At 40.8% G+C, this 21755-nt stretch overlaps 2 protein-coding genes across 2 annotated transcripts in view; one reads left to right on the top strand and one right to left on the bottom strand.

Moving 5' to 3' along the window:
• Nucleotides 1-3582, top strand: part of MCMDC2 (minichromosome maintenance domain containing 2) — a 20283-nt gene extending 16701 nt beyond the window's left edge. Inside the window, exon 15 of the mRNA XM_072328745.1 lies at nucleotides 3473-3582. The gene's annotated coding sequence lies outside the window, so the exon portion shown is untranslated. The remainder of the gene's footprint in view (nucleotides 1-3472) is intronic.
• On the bottom strand, nucleotides 3438-21755 carry PPP1R42 (protein phosphatase 1 regulatory subunit 42). The gene is made up of 9 exons (XM_072327350.1): nucleotides 21688-21755; nucleotides 20960-21164; nucleotides 18608-18774; nucleotides 18080-18218; nucleotides 15969-16085; nucleotides 11866-11983; nucleotides 11101-11229; nucleotides 10488-10642; nucleotides 3438-3485 (listed from the first exon to the last, which is right to left on the bottom strand). The coding sequence occupies exons 2-9, from the start codon at nucleotides 21086-21088 to the stop codon at nucleotides 3438-3440; spliced, it is 1002 nt and encodes a 333-aa protein (XP_072183451.1). The 5' UTR covers nucleotides 21089-21164; nucleotides 21688-21755.

Raw genomic sequence — 21755 nt, 5'->3', positions numbered from 1 at the left:
AAAAGAAGCAGCAATTCACCCGTGGAAATCAGAGCATGCATTCACCCCAACTTCAGTCTCGTGCTGTTGGCTTCCTATTGAGTGCAGACAGCACCGGCATGAGACAACGTGATGCCCAGAAAACCAGGGTGTGTGTGTGGATGTGCGTGCATTTCTGCTCACATCCCATCCGCTGCAGTTTGCTCCCCTGGCTCCCGTGGTCCCCAAAACGCCACTGCTGAAAACTAAAGCCAATTAGTTCCCGCAACGCCTGGTTGCAGATCCTGCAAGAAGGAGGTTTGAGTTTAAGGCAATGCAACATTCTCCTGAGCTCGGGGGACACAGGGCAGGCAGGGGGACCCGGAGCCAGCGGCGGGGCGTCCCATCTCGGCATTCGTTCCGATGCACTTCAGCTGCGTTTCTCAGGTGGGCAGATGTGCCGCGCTTCACACGGCATCACAAAGGCAGCATCAGTTCGAGATCTGGGTAGTTTGCAAAAGAAAACAGCGCGACGCTTTCTCATTGCTGTTTGCTGCGTGAAAGAAGCGGTGACGAAGGAAAGAAGGGAGGAAAAAAGAAGAAAAGAGAGCGAGAAGCCCCGACGGGACGCCGACCCGCACTTACCGTCCCGGCTGCACCAGCCGCCAGGCCCGGCCCGGCCCCTTTATAAGCCGGCGCGGGGCTGGACGCACCTGGCCCCGCCACCGCCCGCGGGCAGCGACCGCCCCTCGCCGCGGGGGGAAGGTCCGGCCCGGCGGCTGCGGTTGGGCTGCGCCGCGGCGTGGGTTGGAGCGGCGGGATCGAAGCGGCGGGATGGGGGTCAAACGGTGTTTGTAGCGAGTTTTCCCCCTGCCGCATCGCTGCGTCTCTCTCCGGTTTGTCCTACGGCCGTTCGTCCCCCCGTCCGTCCGCGCCGTCCCGGACGCGGCGCCGTCCCTCGGCTCCGCGCAGCCGTGGGCACCGCGCCCCTCCGAGCCGCGGGCGGGACGAGGTGCGAGGAGGGCCGGTTTGAAACAGAGCGGGGCCATCGCGGATCAGTGACGCTAATGAGGACGGACGGGGCACATAAACAGCGCGGGGATCGAGTTCTCCCAGAAAAACATTCTGAATGGAGCCTGATTTCACGATAACGCCGGCACAATAAATCACGCCGTGGGCGCAGTAGATAAACGAAGCCTGAGCAATTTGTCACCGCTTTTGCGGCCGAGAAAATGAAGAAGTCAAACGCTAGCTGTAAGGGGGAGCCCGGGAACCCTTCTTATGTTGATGCACCCAAACCTGCACCCGGTGCTTGAGATGAGGCTGCACAGCACAGAGCAGAGTAGGACAATCCCTTCCCTCGCCCATCCAGCAGCTGGGCCCAGAAGAATGATGGCTGTGGCTCCCTGGAGGCTGATGGGGCGCCCCCAGGAGCTCCTCTTGCCTTCCCCAATGGCCACAAGTGCACCGTATCGAGCTCACATCAGGGGTTGGTTCTGCCATACCCCAAGGCAGACTCCTTGCCTGCCCAAGGCACATCCACTCAGAATGGACTTTTTTTTGCATTGCAACAAGGAAAACAGATGCAATGATTTTTCCTTGCATCAACTGTTCGAGTGTAATGTGCTGCTGCAGCTGCTGCTGCTGCTTCTCTCCCAGAGAAATGCCTGAGTTTCTCCCTTGCCGTACCTTCTACAGCATATTTCAGATGTGAGACATGCCCCGGTCACAGAAGAGCCAGATTTCAAGTGTGATTTAGGTAAGGAACAGCTCTGCTGGAGACAGTGTGATATCTTTCCAGGTACGCGTTGCTCCCTTCATGTCACGCTGCTCTCTGCTTTTAGAGCTCGGTGTGAACAGCCGTGGCACTTTGCTCCATTTTGTTCTTTTTCACCCATTCTTATTTCTCTGATAAGAACTTCAGCAATGTGTTTGCCTGCTGATAAGGTACAGCGCGAATATTAACACTTCTGACTGCGGTGCGGCGTGAGCTGCTGGTCTGGGGAAGCTGTGTGAAAGCCCACGGCCCATTCCAGACAAGGAACTGCTCATTCAGCTCTGAGCTGTGTGTATAAATAATCAACTAAAATCCTAAAGTGGAAGTTGAAGATACTCAGAGCCTGTGAAAACTGTCACACTTGGGGTGACCCAACAGCAGAACCCACACTGAGATGCACTGAACGTGTTTTTAGATGGGGATGTGCAAGGGTGGGAAGGCAGCCCCAGGTAACACCGTGCTAGGAAGGCCGGAGGGCAGCTTGCTAATGCCATGCATCCAATCCAGCAGCTGTCAGCGTTCAACGTTCACCAAAATATTAACATCTGTCTTTGGGAACCGTCTTAATGAGAAGCAGCTTTTACAGTTCTGTCTTCCCAGACCTGAATATCACAGGTGATGGCAGCAAACAGCACAGGTGTCACGCTGGGTCAACACTGGTTTCACTAATGAACGAATAGCAACAGTTACGCATCAGAACTTCTTTCACTGTTTCACTCTTTTCTGTTTGTTGTTGTTGTTCTGATGCTGAACTGCTCAGAAGCTTTAATGGAAGCAAGTGGCAGCTCCAGGCATGGATAGCTCTCCTTTACTACATCAGTAGAGAGATAAATTTGTTTGAATTACATTAATCTAAAGACAACAAAATGACACCAGGGTACACAGAGCACTGGATGTAAAAAGGCAGATCCTGATTTCCTAATTCAGGGAGGGTTCTTTCCTTGTTTCAGGGAGGGTCTCAAGCACAAGACATTGTGCTGACATTCAGAGAAACTCCATTAGGAAAGCTTTCATTCCAGGGGCAATTTGCAGTCCATACTTTCCTTATCCATACGCTTGGAGTTTTCCTGTATCTGAAGGCCTGAGCGCTCATCTAATTACTCCAACCAGTGCAAAGCAGCCCTTCTCAAGTCCCAGCTACATAGAGCTGAAGTCAAATTAACATGCGATATTCCCAATCCAGAAACCATCAGTGCAGACACCGTCGGTCTTGTTGAGCTTTCTTCCAACTACCCCACTTCATTTACCAGAATATGGAAAAATCCTAATAGTGGAAAGAACTTTTTAGGGCTACGACTCTTCTCACACATCACGTGCTGACCGCTCTCTTCTTGCACTATGGGACTATTAGCACGCCTCTGCCTTGTGGTTAAGAGTGCTGTAGGTGGAAGTGCCCTAAAGTACTGGTTGAAGGAGCCTTATTTCCTGAGGAAGGTTAAGAAGAAGACACCTAGTTTAGCCCACTAGGTGCCAAGAGTTTCACATGCTTACGAGACAGAGCGTCTCTTCTAAATAAACCGGCAGTCACCTCACATTTCAGAATGCTCTTGCAAGGCAGCGTTAGGTTCAACATACTGAATTTTATCTGCTTTTGAGATGATCAGGACTCAGATAACATATTCAAGTAGATGTCAAAACTTTCTTTTTTAGTTTTGAGAAGGAATAAATATCCAGTAGTGGCCGACTGTGCATCCTGTGACTTCTAACTTCTAGAAACTTCTTGGCTCTGCTGTTCAGATTCCTTCTCAACCTGCATCAGAGACACCAGAGAGAGAGATCAGACCGTTATACCAGAAGCACACTGCGCCAAAGCCGCCATTGCTTCCGACTTTACCAACGTGTCTCAGGACCACACAGCATTCCTACAAGGTGTAATCAGTGTTACCAAAAGCCGCAGGTGAAAAGGGAACAAAGAGCGCCTGGCCCTGCCCTGTTGTGAGGTATCGACCCAACCTAATTTGATGATTTGGGGTATGATATGAAGGGGCCCTTAACACGGGGCTTTTTCGGTGTACGCCCAGAAATGGCGATAGCTGACAGTTTGGTCAGCCATCATGTTTGTATCAAATACTGGTAACTTTCAAGTTCCACAAGGAATAAAACCTTGCTAACAGTCAAAGCAATTTCTCATCTAAATGAAATCAGATAAGACTAAGTCGTTTATTCCAAAATATTTTACTACAAATGATGTGTGACTGATTGCATCCAACTTTACTAGACGTGTTCCCAGTGATTAATGTGGCACTCTGATATATTAACTCTCTAAGAAAGGAAGATCTTATTGCTCCAAATCTCTCTCTGAATTGAATTGTTAGTTTGCCACGTGGGTCATTTCACTGCAGGCTCTGGCTTTTCTTCGTTTGGACGCAGCAATGAATTCTGCTCAGAATTAAGGGAACAGAAAGATGCCGTTATTTCTGCAGTCTGTGCTTACAGCGTTACTTGAGATGGAGAGAGATTCCAATGCATCTTTTTGTAGCACTGAACTTTTACAATCCCTCAGGGTCAGGTGACTAACAAAACAAAAACACTTTCCAGCAAAGTGGAGCAGATTACTGATTACAGTTGCTATACATTACATCCATTTTTAGTGACTGTAAATAGGTATTTTTGAAGTGTCATCAGTTTCTGAGCCAAATTCACAATTCATGTGTATTCAGAGATGACAAAGCCCTACATATACTCTAAGGTCAGAGGAGCGCCAGGAGGAGGTGTTCAAGCAGTTATGCCTTACTTTATTTTCCTGCTAGTACTTGTAACGGAACAACAACCTCCAAAATCACTGCGGGTTGCTCTGGAAGCATCAGGATCTTTATGGAAAGGCCCGGTCTCAGACCTCCCAGGCCTGTGGTCCCTGTAGTGGTTTTTGGTGAGAACAAGCATGAAGAACATTAGATGATGATTGAGTTGGAACCACTCAGGTAAATCTGACACATCCAACTCTTTGCAGCTGGATGTGATGCAACCCAGAGTGCTGTGGGAGCCAGCCAGTGTCACATGGAGAGGGCTCTGGTGGTAATTTAAAGGTGGTGGTGAGCCAGAAGGCAGCAAAAGAAATCTCACCACATACTGATGTTGTCTGCCCCCGTCTCTGCCCATAGGAAGGCTATGGAACAAATCTTCCTGAAAGGGAGTTTCAGGCATGTGAAGGATAAGAAAGTGATTGAGAACAGACAAATAGTGAGGGAAATTCCAAGTGGGTGTAAGAGAAAGGCAAAAATGACATCTGTGCAGTGCAAATGGGTTGCCCGGAGTCTGTGGTATGGCCATCCTTGAAGGCTTTCAGAACTCCACAGCAACCCACTCTGACTTCAAAGGCTTTATGTAGGTGGTTGTAACAGTAGCATAGAGATGGTGCTGTTTTTAAGCCCACACTTCATGTTTTCCACCCACAATCATAGATTCAGGCAACAGTGCCGCTGGAACACTGGTGCTTACATGGAGCTTGAAGGACTTTGGAAGTTTCCAGGTTATACGGAGAACAAAGGTAATGTTTTACTTATTGAAAACTTGCAGTCATTCATAATACATAGGAATTCAGCAGCCATTGCAACATGTGTTCATAAAACCACGCAAATTCAAGTTGACAGGGTTTGCATTTTCACAAAGCAATTGAGGAGCCCAGTGACAGGTGCATGCGCTGAAATGCCCCAAACCCACTATGCTCAGTGCTGACTTACAGAGTGTCTGGTAGGGGCCGTATCTGCTCAACTCTGTGATGTTTTCTTGTCTGACAATGGTTCTTAGAGATGTTTTTTTGAACAACCTCGTCTAGAGGGAGATGTCCCTGCCCATAGCAGGGGTTGAAACTAGATGATTTTAAAGGTCCCTTCCAACCCAAACCTTTCTGTGGTTCTACGAAGCCAAATGGTGAAGCAGTGTTTATATCACTGCAGTAAATGAGTGTATTGAAACTGGCTTCAGCTGCAGAGCTTCCAGTTATACTGCAGTCTTACGGAAGTTATTAAAACACAGCACCAGTGATTTACATTGTTAGCTGGATGCATGCTTTGTGCACAGAAGGGACTTTTATGATTCTGCATGTTACACAATAAAAATGTGCAGTGCTAAGGCAGGAGACTAAAAAGATGGTACAGAGCTTTGAATGTTTATCACAACAGCAGGCTGTGCAGGGACTGACAACAGAGACCTAAAGATAGGAAGAATACTGCGTAGTGTAAACCTGTTTCATTTATCTAATAACTTTTATAATGCAGATACCATAACACCTGAAAAATAGATACGTGACGTTTAATTTTTGCTTATTTTCCTACCCCATAGTACTTTATCCCACTTCAAAATCACTGAACAACCCTCTATATGTATCTCTGCTAAAAATGTTATTAGTAAAATACTCATGTACATTACGTGGAAGGTTTCAAACAGGCTGGGTTTCAATGTTGGTGTGAGCATTCAGCGGGTCTGCACATAACAGCTTCCAGAACCAGATGAGCCCTGCTGATTTCCTGACCTCTCGCTGTGGGCCAAGTTGCACTTGCCATTTGGTCTTCTATGGTCAGGGAGAGAACATGCATCTCCTAGAAGAGGAGGCAGACTAATGCAGGCAGATGTGTCCCTGCCATCATCTTGACAAGCATGCAGCTCACAGTAAGAACATGCCTGTAAGGAATGTGCTCATCTGGATGTGGAGGGGGTACATGTGGTCTGACTCATCCGATATGCACCTTCATTCAGCTATCTGAAAAAGGATTTATTCTTTTCAAGGGAACAGTGTGTCTTTCAGCATGTGTTCTATTACTGCATGAAGTGTTCCATGCTGTATCCAAAGACCATTTCTCTTTCCCAGTTTTGGGCACAGACAGCAGCACAGAGAACTAGAATGGGAAGGGAAGAAAGGATAATTCCAAATCAGCAACCTCCAGTTAAGTGGCAGAATTCATGACCAAAAAGGGATGCCTTCTATCACTGTCTTTGTGATGCTGAATGATAAGGCAGTGTTAGATATCACAAGTTTGGCGGTATGAAAACTACTTTTTTGGAATAACTACTACTGGAATTTAGTTTTGACAGAAGATCACAGCATTTGAGTATAATCTTATGTTTGTACTGATATATCATCCTCTGCCTTCTAAAGAGATTATGGATTATCACATGAAGAATCTTTCAGCACCACATGTAGCCAAACTGTAAACACGGATAAAGAAAATACCATAAAGGCATGCAGTGCCATGGCTTTAATTATGGTCCTCCGAATGCCCTCCCACTCTCACTCTTGCAGGTACTGAATGTTCTCCAGAAAAAAAAGGCGAGCAACCACTCAATTGTCTGAATTGCCAGTTGTAACCTTACAGGAACATGCTCACAGCTGATGTCCAGCCCAGCAGCTCTGCTGCAGCAGTGCTATTTCAGGATTTCATCTCTTCGTCCTTACAGTTTAACTTATCTAGCATTCCACCGACTCCTCTCGTATCCCACATCATGGCTTTCACATCCCATCAATCACAAGAAAACTTGCGTTTCTCTTCCTCAGCCTTCATAATTCATTGTCAGTTGGTACATTCTAGACCTCAATGAGAAGATGTTTACATTTTTCCTTCCACACCTCCACCAAGGAAAGGCAGTGAGAGGGAATGTAGCTGCTGCTAAAGGCACTCCAGGCCAGGTGGAAAACATGTTCTCAGCTTTGCCCAAGTGCTCCACCTGGTATCACCAAGTACTTAATGCACCTAACTCTGACAGGGTTGAAGTACTTGCAGGCAATTTCGTGGCTAAATGCAGCCAGAGGGTGCACAGCTAAAACTTCACTTTTTTGTATCTTAACTCCATAGTTCTCCTTTCTTTCTGAAGACAAGGCTGAGAGCATTCCCTATTTTTGAAGGTGTGGAAGCGTGCTGAAATTGATGCTCAGCAAGAGAATGATACTTTAGGTTGGGTGGAGGTAATGCTCCTCTCCTCCCTCCCCCAAATAAGAGAACTGTATTCTCTAACACGACATAAGTGCATGATTCTAAGTCATGTTTTGGGTACACAACTGATACTGATACAACTAATACAAGTTCCTTTAACTACACAGGACTGACATGGTGGCTAGGAGATGGCTTATGATTAGCTGACACAATCTAGAGTAGGAATTATAAGTCAACCGTATCATTTAAATACATTGCCATATTTTCTAACACAGAACATACACTGGAGAGACAAAAGGTGACTTTCCCACCGCATTCCGAACTGCAAACCTATAACAATATTTACCTTAATGAGTAAGGAAATGTGGGCAGGAACTGCTGGTTACAGTTTAATTTTACAACATCAAAATTTCAACAACTTCCCTATTCAGGGGAAATTAATAACAGTGTTTCCCATTGGAAGGTATTGAGTATCTTTAAAATAGTTATTTGTTTTCTTTTAATTAATTCCTGCCAATATCTGTAAATGTTCCAAACTGACTCTTAAAATCCAATATGAAGTTGCTATTGTTTTTGTATTATCAGAAAAGAAAGATTAATGACACATCTCAGTAATTGAGTAGTAAGTGGCTTTCTTCATTGTTCAGGCTCTATGTAATCCTCAGTGGATCTTAGATGTAGGTTAAAAAGGTATTTAATGCCTGTTTTTCAGTTGCCAAGGGTCAAAAATCACCTAGCCTGTATAAAGAAAGAGGAAACATCTGTTGGAATAATTTATTTGGCTAACACAGAGGGTAGGATTAAAATTCACTGATTTCTTTGGTCTGATACTGAATTTCAATTAAACAATGGAAGTAATTGTTCAGTTTGACAAAATTTCCTTTGCTTCACACTTGGGCACACTTGTGCGTATCACTGATTACTGAATCTGACTAGGGAATACTCGGATTTGTGATTACTTCATGTCTGCCTGCACCCCAAGAAAGAATATTCTTGCATTTTGGCTTGTTTTTCATCTTCCTAAACATTTTAAAGGATTCACAGACCATCTACTAATTCTCAAGACTCTTTGGTTTCAATGACATTCCACCAGTAAAAAGAATATGTTATTGAGATGTATTAGAGAATGTCTTAAGATGTGCAATTACGCACTCTGGCATCCAGGAGAAGAGTCCTACCTTCAGAGCTTGTTTGAACTATCAAATGTGTGGTGTCTTACTGTTCTCCACTATAATCTTTATGTGAATCAGTTAAAAACGTGTCTATATCTACATATGTATGTTATATATGTATATATTATATTAACACATATAATATGTATATAATATATATACGTATGTATATATTATATCTGTATAATCACTCAAGTTGTATTAGTTTACACTTGAAAATTATATAAAGACAGACTGCATAGAAAATGCAATCTTTGCCTTTCTAGAGTCAAAAGGAATTTCAAAAGGGCTACAGTTGTACTCCTGCTTCCTAATATTGGCAGAATTTTTTCAAGCAAAGAAGCTCATCAGTTGAACAGCTTTTTAACATAATAGAGTAGAATCAGAATGTTTTGTTTAAAGGGAGATAGCAGAAGTTGGAGGTACTGTACCCGCACGTTCCATTTGCCATTAGTACTAAAGGGCATGGTAAATGAGAGCTTAATTTTATTCAGCCTGGCTCAAAAGACAAAATACCAATAAAGATGAAATGTAGGCTGACAGAACACTGAGTGTTAAGCTTATTTCACAAACGAATGCCTGCAGTTCTTGTTTTTGAACCTCTCCATTGCTATGTGCCTTCTGCATCAAGAAAAAAATACTCAAAAATAAGTATATTTGTGAGTTAAGTTTCTTCTTAGGACAGAATATATCCATTGCCATATGAAGAGCAAAACACTACTTCAAAATTGATTTGTAATTCCTCTTCCCTACCTTAAGGGAAAGGTAGATATTTCTAATCAGAACAAATAATTGGAAGGAACAAAACTGAATGAATGGGAAGTGATAAACTGTCAAGAATAAAATATTGTTAAATGTTGCACAATCAAAACTTCAAACCTTCTAATAAATTCTGATTTGAATGCCAAATATTGTTTTACATATAGGATTGCTTAAACACTGTTTCTGTTGTTGTTGTTGTTGTCCAGTAGGGATGATAAATAACAAAAGAATTAAGTGACAAGTAATATTAAAAGACTGGAAGGAGTGGTGTTAGGTTCCAAATGCTGAACTAAACAGAAACACTTTTAACAGGTATCACTGGAAAAAACTGAGGTCCAAATTGAAATCTCTATTAGATTTTATTCCCACAGTCATATTAGAGCTGGGAAGGATGCCTCTGTGTATAGGGAACACATACACTGAACTCTACATTGTTTAAGCTCATCCAATGTCTGAATGTCTGTAAGGCATAGACATCAGATTTCCTTTCTTGATTATCTCAACAGTCTTCAGCCGATGGTGCAGGAAAACAGTAGTCATAATACACTGAACATGTCCATATGAAGTAAGCTATAGTAATGAAAAGTTTGTCCTTCATACAATACTGCATGCAAAATATCAGTGTTCACCAGCGTTGTTGACAGTAACTGCCTTTCCAAGAATTAACATCTGTATCGTTTTACCTTTAAGATGATGATCAAATTCTTACGACAAACCATTAACACCCGAGTACAGTTTGTGCTGTTACCCAGTCTGCTGATTTATAACCAGAAACCAGAATCTATTATCCTGTCTGACAACAAAATAAAGGCAACAAACACGACACCATTTAAAAAACTGAAACTGATTTGTGATGCAATTCTACTTCGTGTGCTTGTTTTCCACTGGCTCAGCAAGAACTGTAAAAGCAGTCCCCATAAGAACTAAGAGGAAGATGTCTGAGGTGCATACCTGAGATTTCTTCTGATTGGCTTTTTTTTCCACAGTTCCTGGCAGGGGATTTCCTCCGTCTTTGTGCACCTCAGAAAGAATTAAAATATTCGTTTTTTCTGTCAGAGATGGACTGTAGTTGAAAGGAAGATTAGGATGAGGTGTTTGAAAGGCAGCTGCAGAAACCAAAGAAAAAGATTAATTCAATATTCCAAGTCAAATCATATCTATTTTAATATTTAATGTAGTTAATCGTGAATTTTGCATTTCCAAATGAATTTGTTTTCTCACTCCAAGAACTCAGTGCCTTTTCTTTCAGGGCTTTTTCTTTCAAGACTAGTTTTTTTTTTTCTAAGTTTCAAACTTTTCCTTCTGCTGGTTGTGTATTTTGTAAAGGTCCTTCAAAGCGCCAGCGGTATAAACAGATAAAGTAAGTATAGAAGTTTGATGTATTTCAGACATATTTATTGCAAAATACCCAACCCATGAGTTGACTCTAAAGTTAAATCTGATGTTGGAAAAGTTCACTTTCAACTCCTGTGTGTCTTAGCGCCATTGAAAATCTCATTTTGAATATATCTACTGCTAGTTGCTATTACAGTGCAGTCATGAAGTAAGTGATTAGTTTGCTTACAGAAATGTAGATAGTCTGCTTGCTCATTTGTCATCCTTCCTTTGCTTTTTTTCCTGAGAGCTTTGGAGGCTTTCCAATTCATTAGGAACACTCTTTCCGTGTCTTTAATTTCTTTCCCATCAAGGTATTCTGCCAAAGAAAGAGAACGTTTTCTATGATACCAGAAGAGTATCTGGTCTCTTCAAATCTTTTTTTGTTCTTGATATCCATATTTTAATTAGATGCAGGAGTGAGCTGACATACCTTACCTTAAAAAGAAAGCACCGATTCCTTTTATAATGTTCAAGATAAATAAATATATTTGTATTCAGTTAAAATTCTGATTTCATGATAAAGGACAAATGTCATACATCAGAAATTCAAACTGGTGTGGTAGGAACTACTGTCACCCAAACTCCTAAGCAACCCCCACAGGCTGACAGGGGAACAGGCTTAACTTATCTTTTAAAACTGGTTTCACACCTGGAGTGTGAACACCAAGAGGTCTTACTGTCCATAACAGTCTCACTAATCATCTATCACTAAAACTAATGGTTACTACTACTAGCAGCAAAAGCTATGTAACAAACTGCGCAGTTGATTAGAGGAGCAGTTTTAGCTACGATGCTTGTATATAAACTTAAAATGTATCATTTGACATAACTATATAGGACAATAATTGGCTTTGCATACGCAGCGTCATTCAAGAATTGTTAATGTGGTAGCTACTGAAACAGCAAGGGTTACAAGCAGGTTCTTTGGTTGGGTATTGCTTTTATTTTTTACCTAAAGTTTGTGACTGTACAACAATCCTGTCCCTGTACTTTGGTTTGTGACAGATGGGGTTTCCTGTAAGATCCATGCTGCAGAGCTTTGTCCATTTGTTTAATACAACCTCCAAATCCTACAATTAAGAGAACAGAATACTGTGGTTAGTTTCCCTTCCCTACTGTAGAACACAATAGCAATGAGATTTGTTCCATCAGGCCTTAATCCCGCGCACAGAAGTCATTTCAGTGAGATTATCCATGTACTTTGAGAAAGTGCACTCTCAAAGAAAATGGCGTACAGCATTCCGTCAGCGTATCACAGCTGCACAGCAGAAATGAGAAAGCGGTTGAAAAATTCCTTTTAAGGATACAGTGATGCCAGCTATGGAAAATTACCATTACAATTCCCACTACAATCCCACCTATGAACTCCTACAGCAGAAGAATGACCAGATAGAAATGTATGTGCATCAAGTAAGCTGTGTACACCCACGCTTTCACAGAGCCTACAAGGCCTGTAAAACACAGCAGATTCCCTCTCTATTTATACATACATAAACTGTATTTTAAAGGGGGAAAAGTAATTCCTACCCTTCAATAACTATGGGTGGTTGGTTACAGTACTGGCCCAAACAGGGAAATTTTTGAAATATGCCTTTCTCCATCTGGGTTTCTGTCTGGTTACCCAAGGGCAGTATGACCCAGAAAAAAAACAGCTTCTCTCTTTTAAACACAATAAATTCAAGGTGAAAAGAGGCAAAGCTTAGCAGACTGGTCCTTCCTACCCAGATACTCTCTGAAATCCCTTATTTTCAGAACTCCGCTTAACCGTCATTATTGCTATGTTTCCTTCTATGTCTGTAAAGCTTAAGCAAGGACTTAAAACAATGGGTTTGCATGCAAGAGATTTTTTTTAATGTTGTACAGTTGTATCAATTTGACAAAGCCCACCCTGATTATGATTTGATAGATTCTAAGCTGGGAAGCCCGCAGAATTTTGTACTGTGGCACCAACAACAATATCTAGCAATTAGACATCTATTACTTCCTTCAAGTCACTCTGGGAATTCTGGATTTAGGTTCAGGTTATTAAAAAAGAAATAGGATTTAGCAAGTTTATTTATTTATTCTTACCTGGGCATTCAAGCATTGTTATTGAAATCTATAACGTGTTCTGGATTTCACTAGTGAGACTTTTTTCAGGTAATAGTTTTGGAACACAACATTGTCTACTACTGAAATAAAATGTATACAGCTTAACTTTGATGAATGCATGCTATGAGTCCTGTAGGTTTTTGTTAGCTGTTACTTACTTGATAAATGACCCAGAACATGCTTACTCCAGTGTGTGTTTATCTAAGAGCACACTAATCCTGTGCTGAAATATGATTACCCTTTCGATACGCTCTAGTTGTTCATTGCCTTCCTGTCTCTAATAAAGTGCTTTCACTTCCCAGCCTTTCAATAAGCTGTACTAAAGGGACCAGACACTCTTTTGGGCAGTCTCCGTTTGATAAATGATCATGTCATGCTATCACTTTGAGGTCTGCTACAAAATACTGACGAGCAAATTATATTCCAAATACGGGGGAGCGGGGGAAGGGCAAGTGCCTTAGTAGGCAGCTGTAGTGCTGGCAGTAACATTCCTACCAATTAAAGATGGCCATTTAAGAATTGGTATTTGACCAGTTTGCTCCAGTTTTTATCGGAGATGTCGAGTACAGCCACCCTAACTGCATCTACAGACAGCCATTTGTCACCTTTTTGACTACCTGTCATAATCAGTTGGAGAAAATCTATAATTTTTCTCTCCTTCCTGACTCAATTCTGAAGTGAATGAATTCATCTTTTGTGATATCCTCTTGTCATAATCAATACTGGGCAGAGGTTGAATAAATTAAAGACTTGGAAAACACTGACTTATATACGTGCTTCTAGTTGTACTTCTGCTATCTAGCCAAACACTTCAGTTACAGCCTTCCCGAATCTGAAGTCTATTGCTTATACATGTATATGCATATATGCACTCTGTTCTTGTGTAATTGGGACTTCTTAAATTAGAAATAGCTTTGGAAAAAAATTTCCCTTTAGTGTTCTTACCAAAACAGAAAGCAACCCAGAAGACCTCGCGAGCCTAAATGAAGAAGTTCAGTAGAATGAAATAGTAACAAGCAACAGAAAGCAAAGAAAAGCCACTTCTACTAAAATCAATGATACTGTTGATAACTTGCATAACATGCATTTTACATGTGGTAGGCTTAGTAAATTATTTTACATGTGGTAGGCTCAGTAAATTATTTTCCATGTGCTGGCTAGAATTACTTACTTTCTGTTCTGTCTACTGTTCTGATCACCGTACATAAAATTCAGTCATGTGAAGCAAGGTCATATGCCTTATGTCTGTTAATTATGCTAACAATTCTCTGAATTAGCCAGAATGTTATGTGCATCAATGCACATGATTTTCTAGCCCTAATTTTCTACTATGCTGAAAGCAGCGTGGCATTGTTGAAAACAGAGGAACTACAGGTTAATATCAAAATGTGATAAAAGCTGAGATAAATGTCTAAACATGAAGCAATTGTACTAATTATAAAAAGAAAGCCAAGTTTATGTGAGAAGGTCATCTTTCATGTATTTGTTGTTTTCACATTTATCTTTTTTCACAGATCCCACTTCATTCCTGCTGTCATCTACCTCTGCTACAGAGCTTACAGCTGTTGAGCAGGCCTGCTAAGATCTGGATGGTTCCTCCACAAATTTTCTTCCCACTGGGTGAAGCAGAGCTGGGTACTGAGCCTCTATTGCTCCTCACTCACTGAAGCACTGCCACACTCTCTGAGCAATGCAAAAAATTCCTGGGGATGTTCTTGCTGACAGCGATGGGGTGTTAGGAATGGGAAGATGGGACTTAGAGCTGGATATCCAGCTGTGTTACCCTGTTTGTTTGACACATTTAATATGGTAACTAATTTTACAGGTCTGAAAGAATATGAATAGAAATACTCTTCCTGTATCTTCCAGACTTGGATGTTGCTTATACAACACACAGGACAACCACATTCAACAATTACCAGAGCTCGAACCCAGTTTAAATGATAGCAGGAACAGCAGGTAACTCAACTGCTAACCACATATTTTTCAACACCTGTGATTATATCACATGGAAATCATGTCTAATTTACTGGGATAAATATTAGTTCTCATCTACCCAGTGATAAAATAATGAATTCTAATAATTAACCAAAAATATACACATAATTACTGAATAATGTATTGCTTTCGTCCATTCATTCTGTTTCAGAAGACACTGTTTTTTCTCCTCTGAGACACTGAAGGTACCACTTCTAAACCAGCATCCTCATTCTTAGTAACAACTTGCTGGTTGGTTAAAGAACATCCGTGCAACTGAAGGATTTTGTACTTACAATCAGGAAAGAAACAAAATCACACACTGAGCTTTCTTTTGAAATGGATCCTTTTTGAGAGGAATCCTTTTAGAAAGACATGCCTATTTTTAAAAAGTGTTATTTTGATTCAGCCATCTAATATGGTTTTAATTATCTAGCCTAAGCCTATGTGAATTGTACTACTATGTGAATTCAATTACAATTACCAGCCAGAAGCATAACTTGAAATACAAGTCATTAATAATACTCTAGCTAAAAAAAGAGAGAGAGAGAGAGAGAGAAAGAATGCATTATTCAACATTTTTAATATTAAAATATACTTTAAATAAGGAGTCCAAATAAGGTGTATTGACCTAGGTATTTGCTAGATATGTACAGGAATCTCATTAATAAATAGAACTGCCAAATTAAACATAAAAGGCATTATGTATTCTAAGAGTTAGTGGCCATACTAATTACTAAAACAGTTATTAAATAATAATATTACTAACGTAATAGCTAACTTTTTGTAAGCAAATAGAATGTAGATGCATTTTCTAAGAAAACAGAATGCATATGCAAACCAGTAACAAGACGGGCTTGGAAAGTCAGAGGATCAGAAACTTCAGAAGTGTTTTTCACTTCTTTACTTGTTTATTTTGTAATAAAGATGAATGTAACTATTTAAAAAATCATCCTCACTAAATAGAAAAAAGATTGATTTTAATACCTTCATATGTTGAAGCTGATTGTCGGCTGCTCTAAGATGAGAAAGATTTTCCAGAACTGCCAGTTCTTCTAATTCATCAATGTTGTTATTGCTAATATTTAACACAGACAAGGATTTCTGGAGGAAAAAGGTAGAAAAAGGTTTTTTTTTCCTGCTGTGCATGACTTGGTTGTAAATTCTTGATGAAAAGTGTCTTAAAGAACACATGTGTGAAGCACAAACATGTAAATGCAAACACTTCACGCTTCACACATTGTTTTTTCTTGGCTCTGCACCCTGTTCTGGAGTGCTGTTCATTCTGGCTTTGAAGTTAATCCAAAGATTATTTCTCAGTTATTTCAGGAATTCTTAGCAAATGCAGATTTGTTTATTATTTTCCAAACAATGCAGGTTTGGGGTGTTCTTTTGTTTTGTTTTTGTTTATTTTGTTTGTTTGTTTTTAAATGTATTTATTTCCTAAAACTTTACAGAGTTTTGCAAGTGTTACTAGTTCTACCTTAGAAATAGGTACCAGACAGAGAAATTGACTGACTTCTCTAAGGTTACATCTGAACCACACAGAGCTGAAATCCACATCTGATACCCTTGCTCCCATTTAACAGCTTGACTATCTGGTTTCTCTTTTTGCCTAAATCCTGCCAGCCTCCCTGTGCACATATCTCTGGTTTGCCCTCTTCTAATAGGTCATAGTTGCAGAGATCTTTCCCTTCTAGATAAGAAGTAAATGTATTTTGGGTATTTATCTCAGGAAATGATGTAGAAACATGTTAAAGCAAGGAGAAGCTTATATGTCTAGAAGATGGAAATGAGTCCCTAATGCAGTGAGTTTAGAATTATACCTGATATGGTACTTACCGCTGGTTAGAAAATGTCTAGTTGTTTCAGCACTATATATCATGAAACTTAGCCTCCTTTTCAAATCCAAGCTAAGAACAAGACCTGTGTTACAGACAGCAATTGCCAGTATCACTCTGATACACACAGTGTAACAAGCTCCTTAGACAAATGATACAGGAAACTATCATCAGCAAAATGTGCTCACAGTACACCAAGAGCAACATGGCCCCGTGTATTGGCTCTTTTGTCTGACATTATTAAGAGCCAAAAATGGGAGAAGATGAGATAAGAAGACGTCTTGTAAAAAGGGACAAAATACTCACTGTTTGAAGTAGCTTCCAAAAAGTTGTTACATGATCAAAGATGAAAAGTCTTTCTGGAAAGAAAACCAAACCAAACCAACCTCCAGAAAACTTAAATGATAGCTAGGAAGAACAATTTGCTCGTGAGTCTTTGCAGGGTGCTGCAAAACACTGAAATATATGAGCTATCATGCTGGGAAAATTGAAACTGTGTAATCCTACTCTACTTTCATCGTCTCTCCAATATGGAGGGAAGAAAATAAAAGTGCTGTCACAGTAATGGCCCGTTTATTTTAAAGAAAAATAGTAATATGTGTCTTGGACTACAACATCTCAAACCAGCTAGGTTAGAGCTAGCTGAAATGTTTATGGTATACACATGAAAAGAACTCACTTTCTTTGTCCACCTTCACAAAACAGATCATAAAGCCCTGACTGCATCAGGAGATACAGCAAGTGAATTTTACTGCAGTACAAAACTACAGACACAAGTAATTGAAGTGTACTTTAAAAAAAAAAAACAACAATAAAACACCACAACTATTTCAACAACAAATTTAATGTTTGATGAGCAATTAATATCTCAAACAAACATTTCAAAAGCTGACTTCCTGAAATTTTTATATACCATAGCATAGAAGAATGGCACAACTAGAATGGACTGCGTCAGATTGCCTCTCAGTATTCTCACCAAAGAGCTGTTTGCCCCTTCTGTTTGCCATTGCATTATCTAGAGAAGTACAAGAGGCAGTAAATAAATTAATGTAGTAATCACATCAGGGAAATATCAACAAACCAATTGTTTACTCCTTGCTTATACAACAATAGGGATGGGAATCCCTTGGTAGAATTTGTCAGTCTGCCACCGGTTCTCAGAAAAAAAGGCACACAATGATCGAGTCCTTCTAATCATTCACACTAAAAATACTGACCTATTGATTAACAGCCCATTGAAAATCTCTGTGTACTTACTGCCAAGGACCTAAGGGATCTTGGATCAAAGAGAAGCTTTTCACCAGGAGAGAGGTGCTGACTTTCAATGTGTAGCTCCCTTATTTCTGTTAATTGATCCAAACCCTCTACTACAGCGATAGAGTTGCCTCCCAGGTACCTGAAGAATAAAGCACAAAGTTGGTTTAACATTCTTTGAAAGTGAAAATGAAAACAAGTCATCAAAATACCTTAAAAAAAAAACCAAAGTATTATTGTGCAATGGTTGGAAATGATAATAGAAAAAGTAAAGTAGTGTGCAAGTAGGACACGCTGCTAACAGACTCAAACCTTTCTTAGAAAATATATGTTTAAATGAAATAAAGTACATGTTTAGGTGTCATTAATTTACTCATCATAGAACACTTCACTGAAAACTCAGAAGCAGTAATCTTTATTTGAAGAGCAACACAACAATTTAAGAGACCCTAATGAAAACAGCATTTTTTCAGTTCTTAGTGTAATGATTATTCTTTTGCCAGTAAAATAAATTCATTATTTCCAACTTACAGTTTTTCGAGGTTTTTCAGCGATGAGAGATTTTCTATGCATGAAATGCAGTTGTTCTGCAGGTAAAGGTGTGTTAAATGTGAAGCAAAGTCCAAGTTCTGGATTTGACTGATTTGGTTATCATATAAATACAAAACTCGGAGGTTTCTGCACAACGAGATGTCACCCTGTAGGAAACAACAGCAAATTGATGCCTTATTACTTTGATTCAATGCTTGTTTCTGGAAGCTGTTGATTGTTTTCATATTTAAATTTCTTATTTACTTTTTTATTATTTACACATTTTTGTTTTTATTAAATACTTTTTTTAACAATATTTTTTTTTTCCTAGGAAAACAAAAAAATTGGAGTCAGTAACAATCTCCAACATAGATTTATGACAGAAATAGGTGGTTACTGTTCTGCTGTCTAGAAGCCAAGGATTACAGCCACCAGCAGCAGGTAGGTCACACATGTTTCTTCCTGTGTTTCTTTATTCCCTTCCCTGCCTTCATCAGAAAGATTTCAGAAAAGCACAACTGTTAGTGAGTCCTCTCTGTCAAACCTCAGGGAATCAGTTCTTGGCAAAGGAAGAACAATTTCAATATAGTTCTGATACTATGATTCCACTCATATGTCAAGTTTCTTTCTATTTCTCTTGAAAAACCTAGCACGGTAGCATGTTTGGTTTTTTTATGAGTTTCTCTGAGACTTTTCTATGGCATCTGATGAACCAATCCCAAGCAAATGGACTGATCGAATTAATGACTCGCTGTGGCCATTCCAAGGAGTGAGATGAATAAAAAAACCCTATTTGTTGCATGGTTCATATGGTACAAGGTACTTAAGACTTCTTAGCTGAAATCCCACTTTTGTCTTTAAAACAGAAATCCATTACATGCAACAATTCAGTTATTCAGGGTTCAGCCATTTCAAAATGTGCTCAGTATCTTCAGGGGATTCAAATTAACTCGGGACTTATGAAACCGGTATAAATTTCATACCACTGAGCTCAAAAGGAGGAGGGACTGGGTTAAGTGTGTGGGTTTCATTTTTGAAAATGGAAAGGTCATGGATTATTTTTAAATGAATAAGCTCCAGGGAGCAATTAAAAAATATATATGTAGATTTTAACCTGTCTAATTTGAAAAAGCCACTACAGCAGTCCAAATCTGTTAACCTCACTTGGCTCACATCCTGTTCCTGAACTCTCCTTTCCTTTCTCAGACTTCCTCTGAAATCTAAGGACTTAACCACGGATAGACTGAAAATATTTTGCTGCAAGTTAACAGCCTTTCATGAAGTTCCCAAGAATGGAAAAAACATGGCATTAGAAGGAATGAAATGAACGTTGCGCTTAATTGTACGTAATATCATTACAATTTCCTTAAAAAAATAATAAAAATACATTCTGATTCCCTTATCTCTCCCTCTGTTTCACACTTCCTATTTTTTACAATCAGTACATACAAATCTTTAAATCAAAACCCGAACTTTTGCTGAAAATCTTTTTTTCTGGCTTGGATCTAAAGTCTCCAGAGCTAATATAGCTGGATGTCAACCCTAAAGCACTGCCATCAGAGTCCAGCACCTACTGATTCCACGGCAATGACCTGGCTGCAGTCTATATGAAAGCATCAGGTCTCAATGATTAATTTTAAACATTACTTTCATGTAAACAGCTAAAGAAGTAAATGGAGTTATCATTTCTATTCTGGTGATTTTCTGGCAATATAGCAACTGTATGAAATAATAAAAGCAGCTAATTGTGGGGTTATGTATTTATTTAGTAAGCTGCAGATTTGTGTAACCTTGAAGTACTGACAATGCTGAAATACTGAGAAGATATCTCACTGTCACACTTAAGTTCACCTCTCCTTCTTGTATAATTACACGGATTTTCTTCAGTGGCAAAAATTAGTTAATGTACTGATAATGCCTTTCTTGTCTGCTACACTGATGTCTGTATTTCTACAGTTTCACATGGCTAAGACAGCTGAACTTCTGGTGCAGAAAGAAAATTGCAGCAGTTTGATACTGAGGCACAAGGCAGACTGTTGGTGGCACTTGCTTTGCTGTTTTCTATGAAAAATTTGCTTATGTATTTCAAATGCATTTTAAAACCTTCTGTATACCAACAGGTAAAAGCAGTTCTCCACAAAGGAGCAGCACGTTAAGCAGTAAATGCTGAAGCATATTTCATAGCAGATTTTTAAGGCTTAGCTTCAGATGTAAATGTTAAGGAGTAACGTAGCTGCTACAAAATATAACCTTTCCTCTGCTTGCTGGTCTCCACAGCTGTAAACAATTCATTGGAACAGTAACAACTGATCTCCAAGCCGCCTGGTTAAAAGAAGAGGAACAAAATCTTACGATTGCATCTAGGTTTTTATCTGATAAATTCAGATGAGTTATTTTCCGCAGGTGCTGTCCCAAGTCCTCCTCCCTGCGGTTCCTGTGGCCGAGGCACCTGGCGATGAGCTCTGTGGTCAGCCTCACCATGGCTGCGCAGCAGGCCGAGCGGCGCTTCCCCTCCGGCCGCCTCACATAAGCCCTGGGACAGAGAGCCTGAACGTGCCTACAAAACAAAGAGCAAAGCGTCAGGCTGCTCGCAGCCCAAGCCTCGAACACAGCGGAGCGTATTCCAGGCGTGGTGCTTCCCCCAGCGAACGGAGGCACTCGAGCAGCGCTGCTTTGTGGGGAGTTGGGGGAAAGTGACGATGAAAGCCCTAAGGCCAGAAGGAATTCCCTTGCTTACTAAGCTTCTTTTACTTTTTGTTGATGTTGGAAAGCAAGAAGGACGCTGTTTCTTTTCACTGAGAACTGTACTTCTTTCTTAATCGTTTTACACGACAACCCCTCCCAAAGCACGCAGTACGGCGGCGGGACGAGCCGGGCTGCCGGCAGCGGCGGGTGCGAGACCGCTCGGCCCCGGCTCCCACAGCCGCCGTGTGACACGGAGCTCCACGCGGCACAGGGACCGCCACGATCTGGGGAAACGGCTGCTTGTACGGCCCCGCCCGCAGCACGGCAGGGCCGGGGCAGGCAGAAAGGGGCACGGTCCGCTCCCGAGAGGAATCCCGACCCTGCTGCCCCCTCACCTCCCGGCCTGGCGGGCACTGAGGCGCGCTCCAACCGCCACCGCCGGCGGTTGCCACGGCAACCAAAC

This window comes from Excalfactoria chinensis, chromosome 2, assembly GCF_039878825.1.
Source record: "Excalfactoria chinensis isolate bCotChi1 chromosome 2, bCotChi1.hap2, whole genome shotgun sequence".
Taxonomy (NCBI): Eukaryota; Metazoa; Chordata; class Aves; order Galliformes; family Phasianidae; genus Excalfactoria; species Excalfactoria chinensis.
This window is presented reverse-complemented; position numbering and strand designations above follow the sequence as displayed.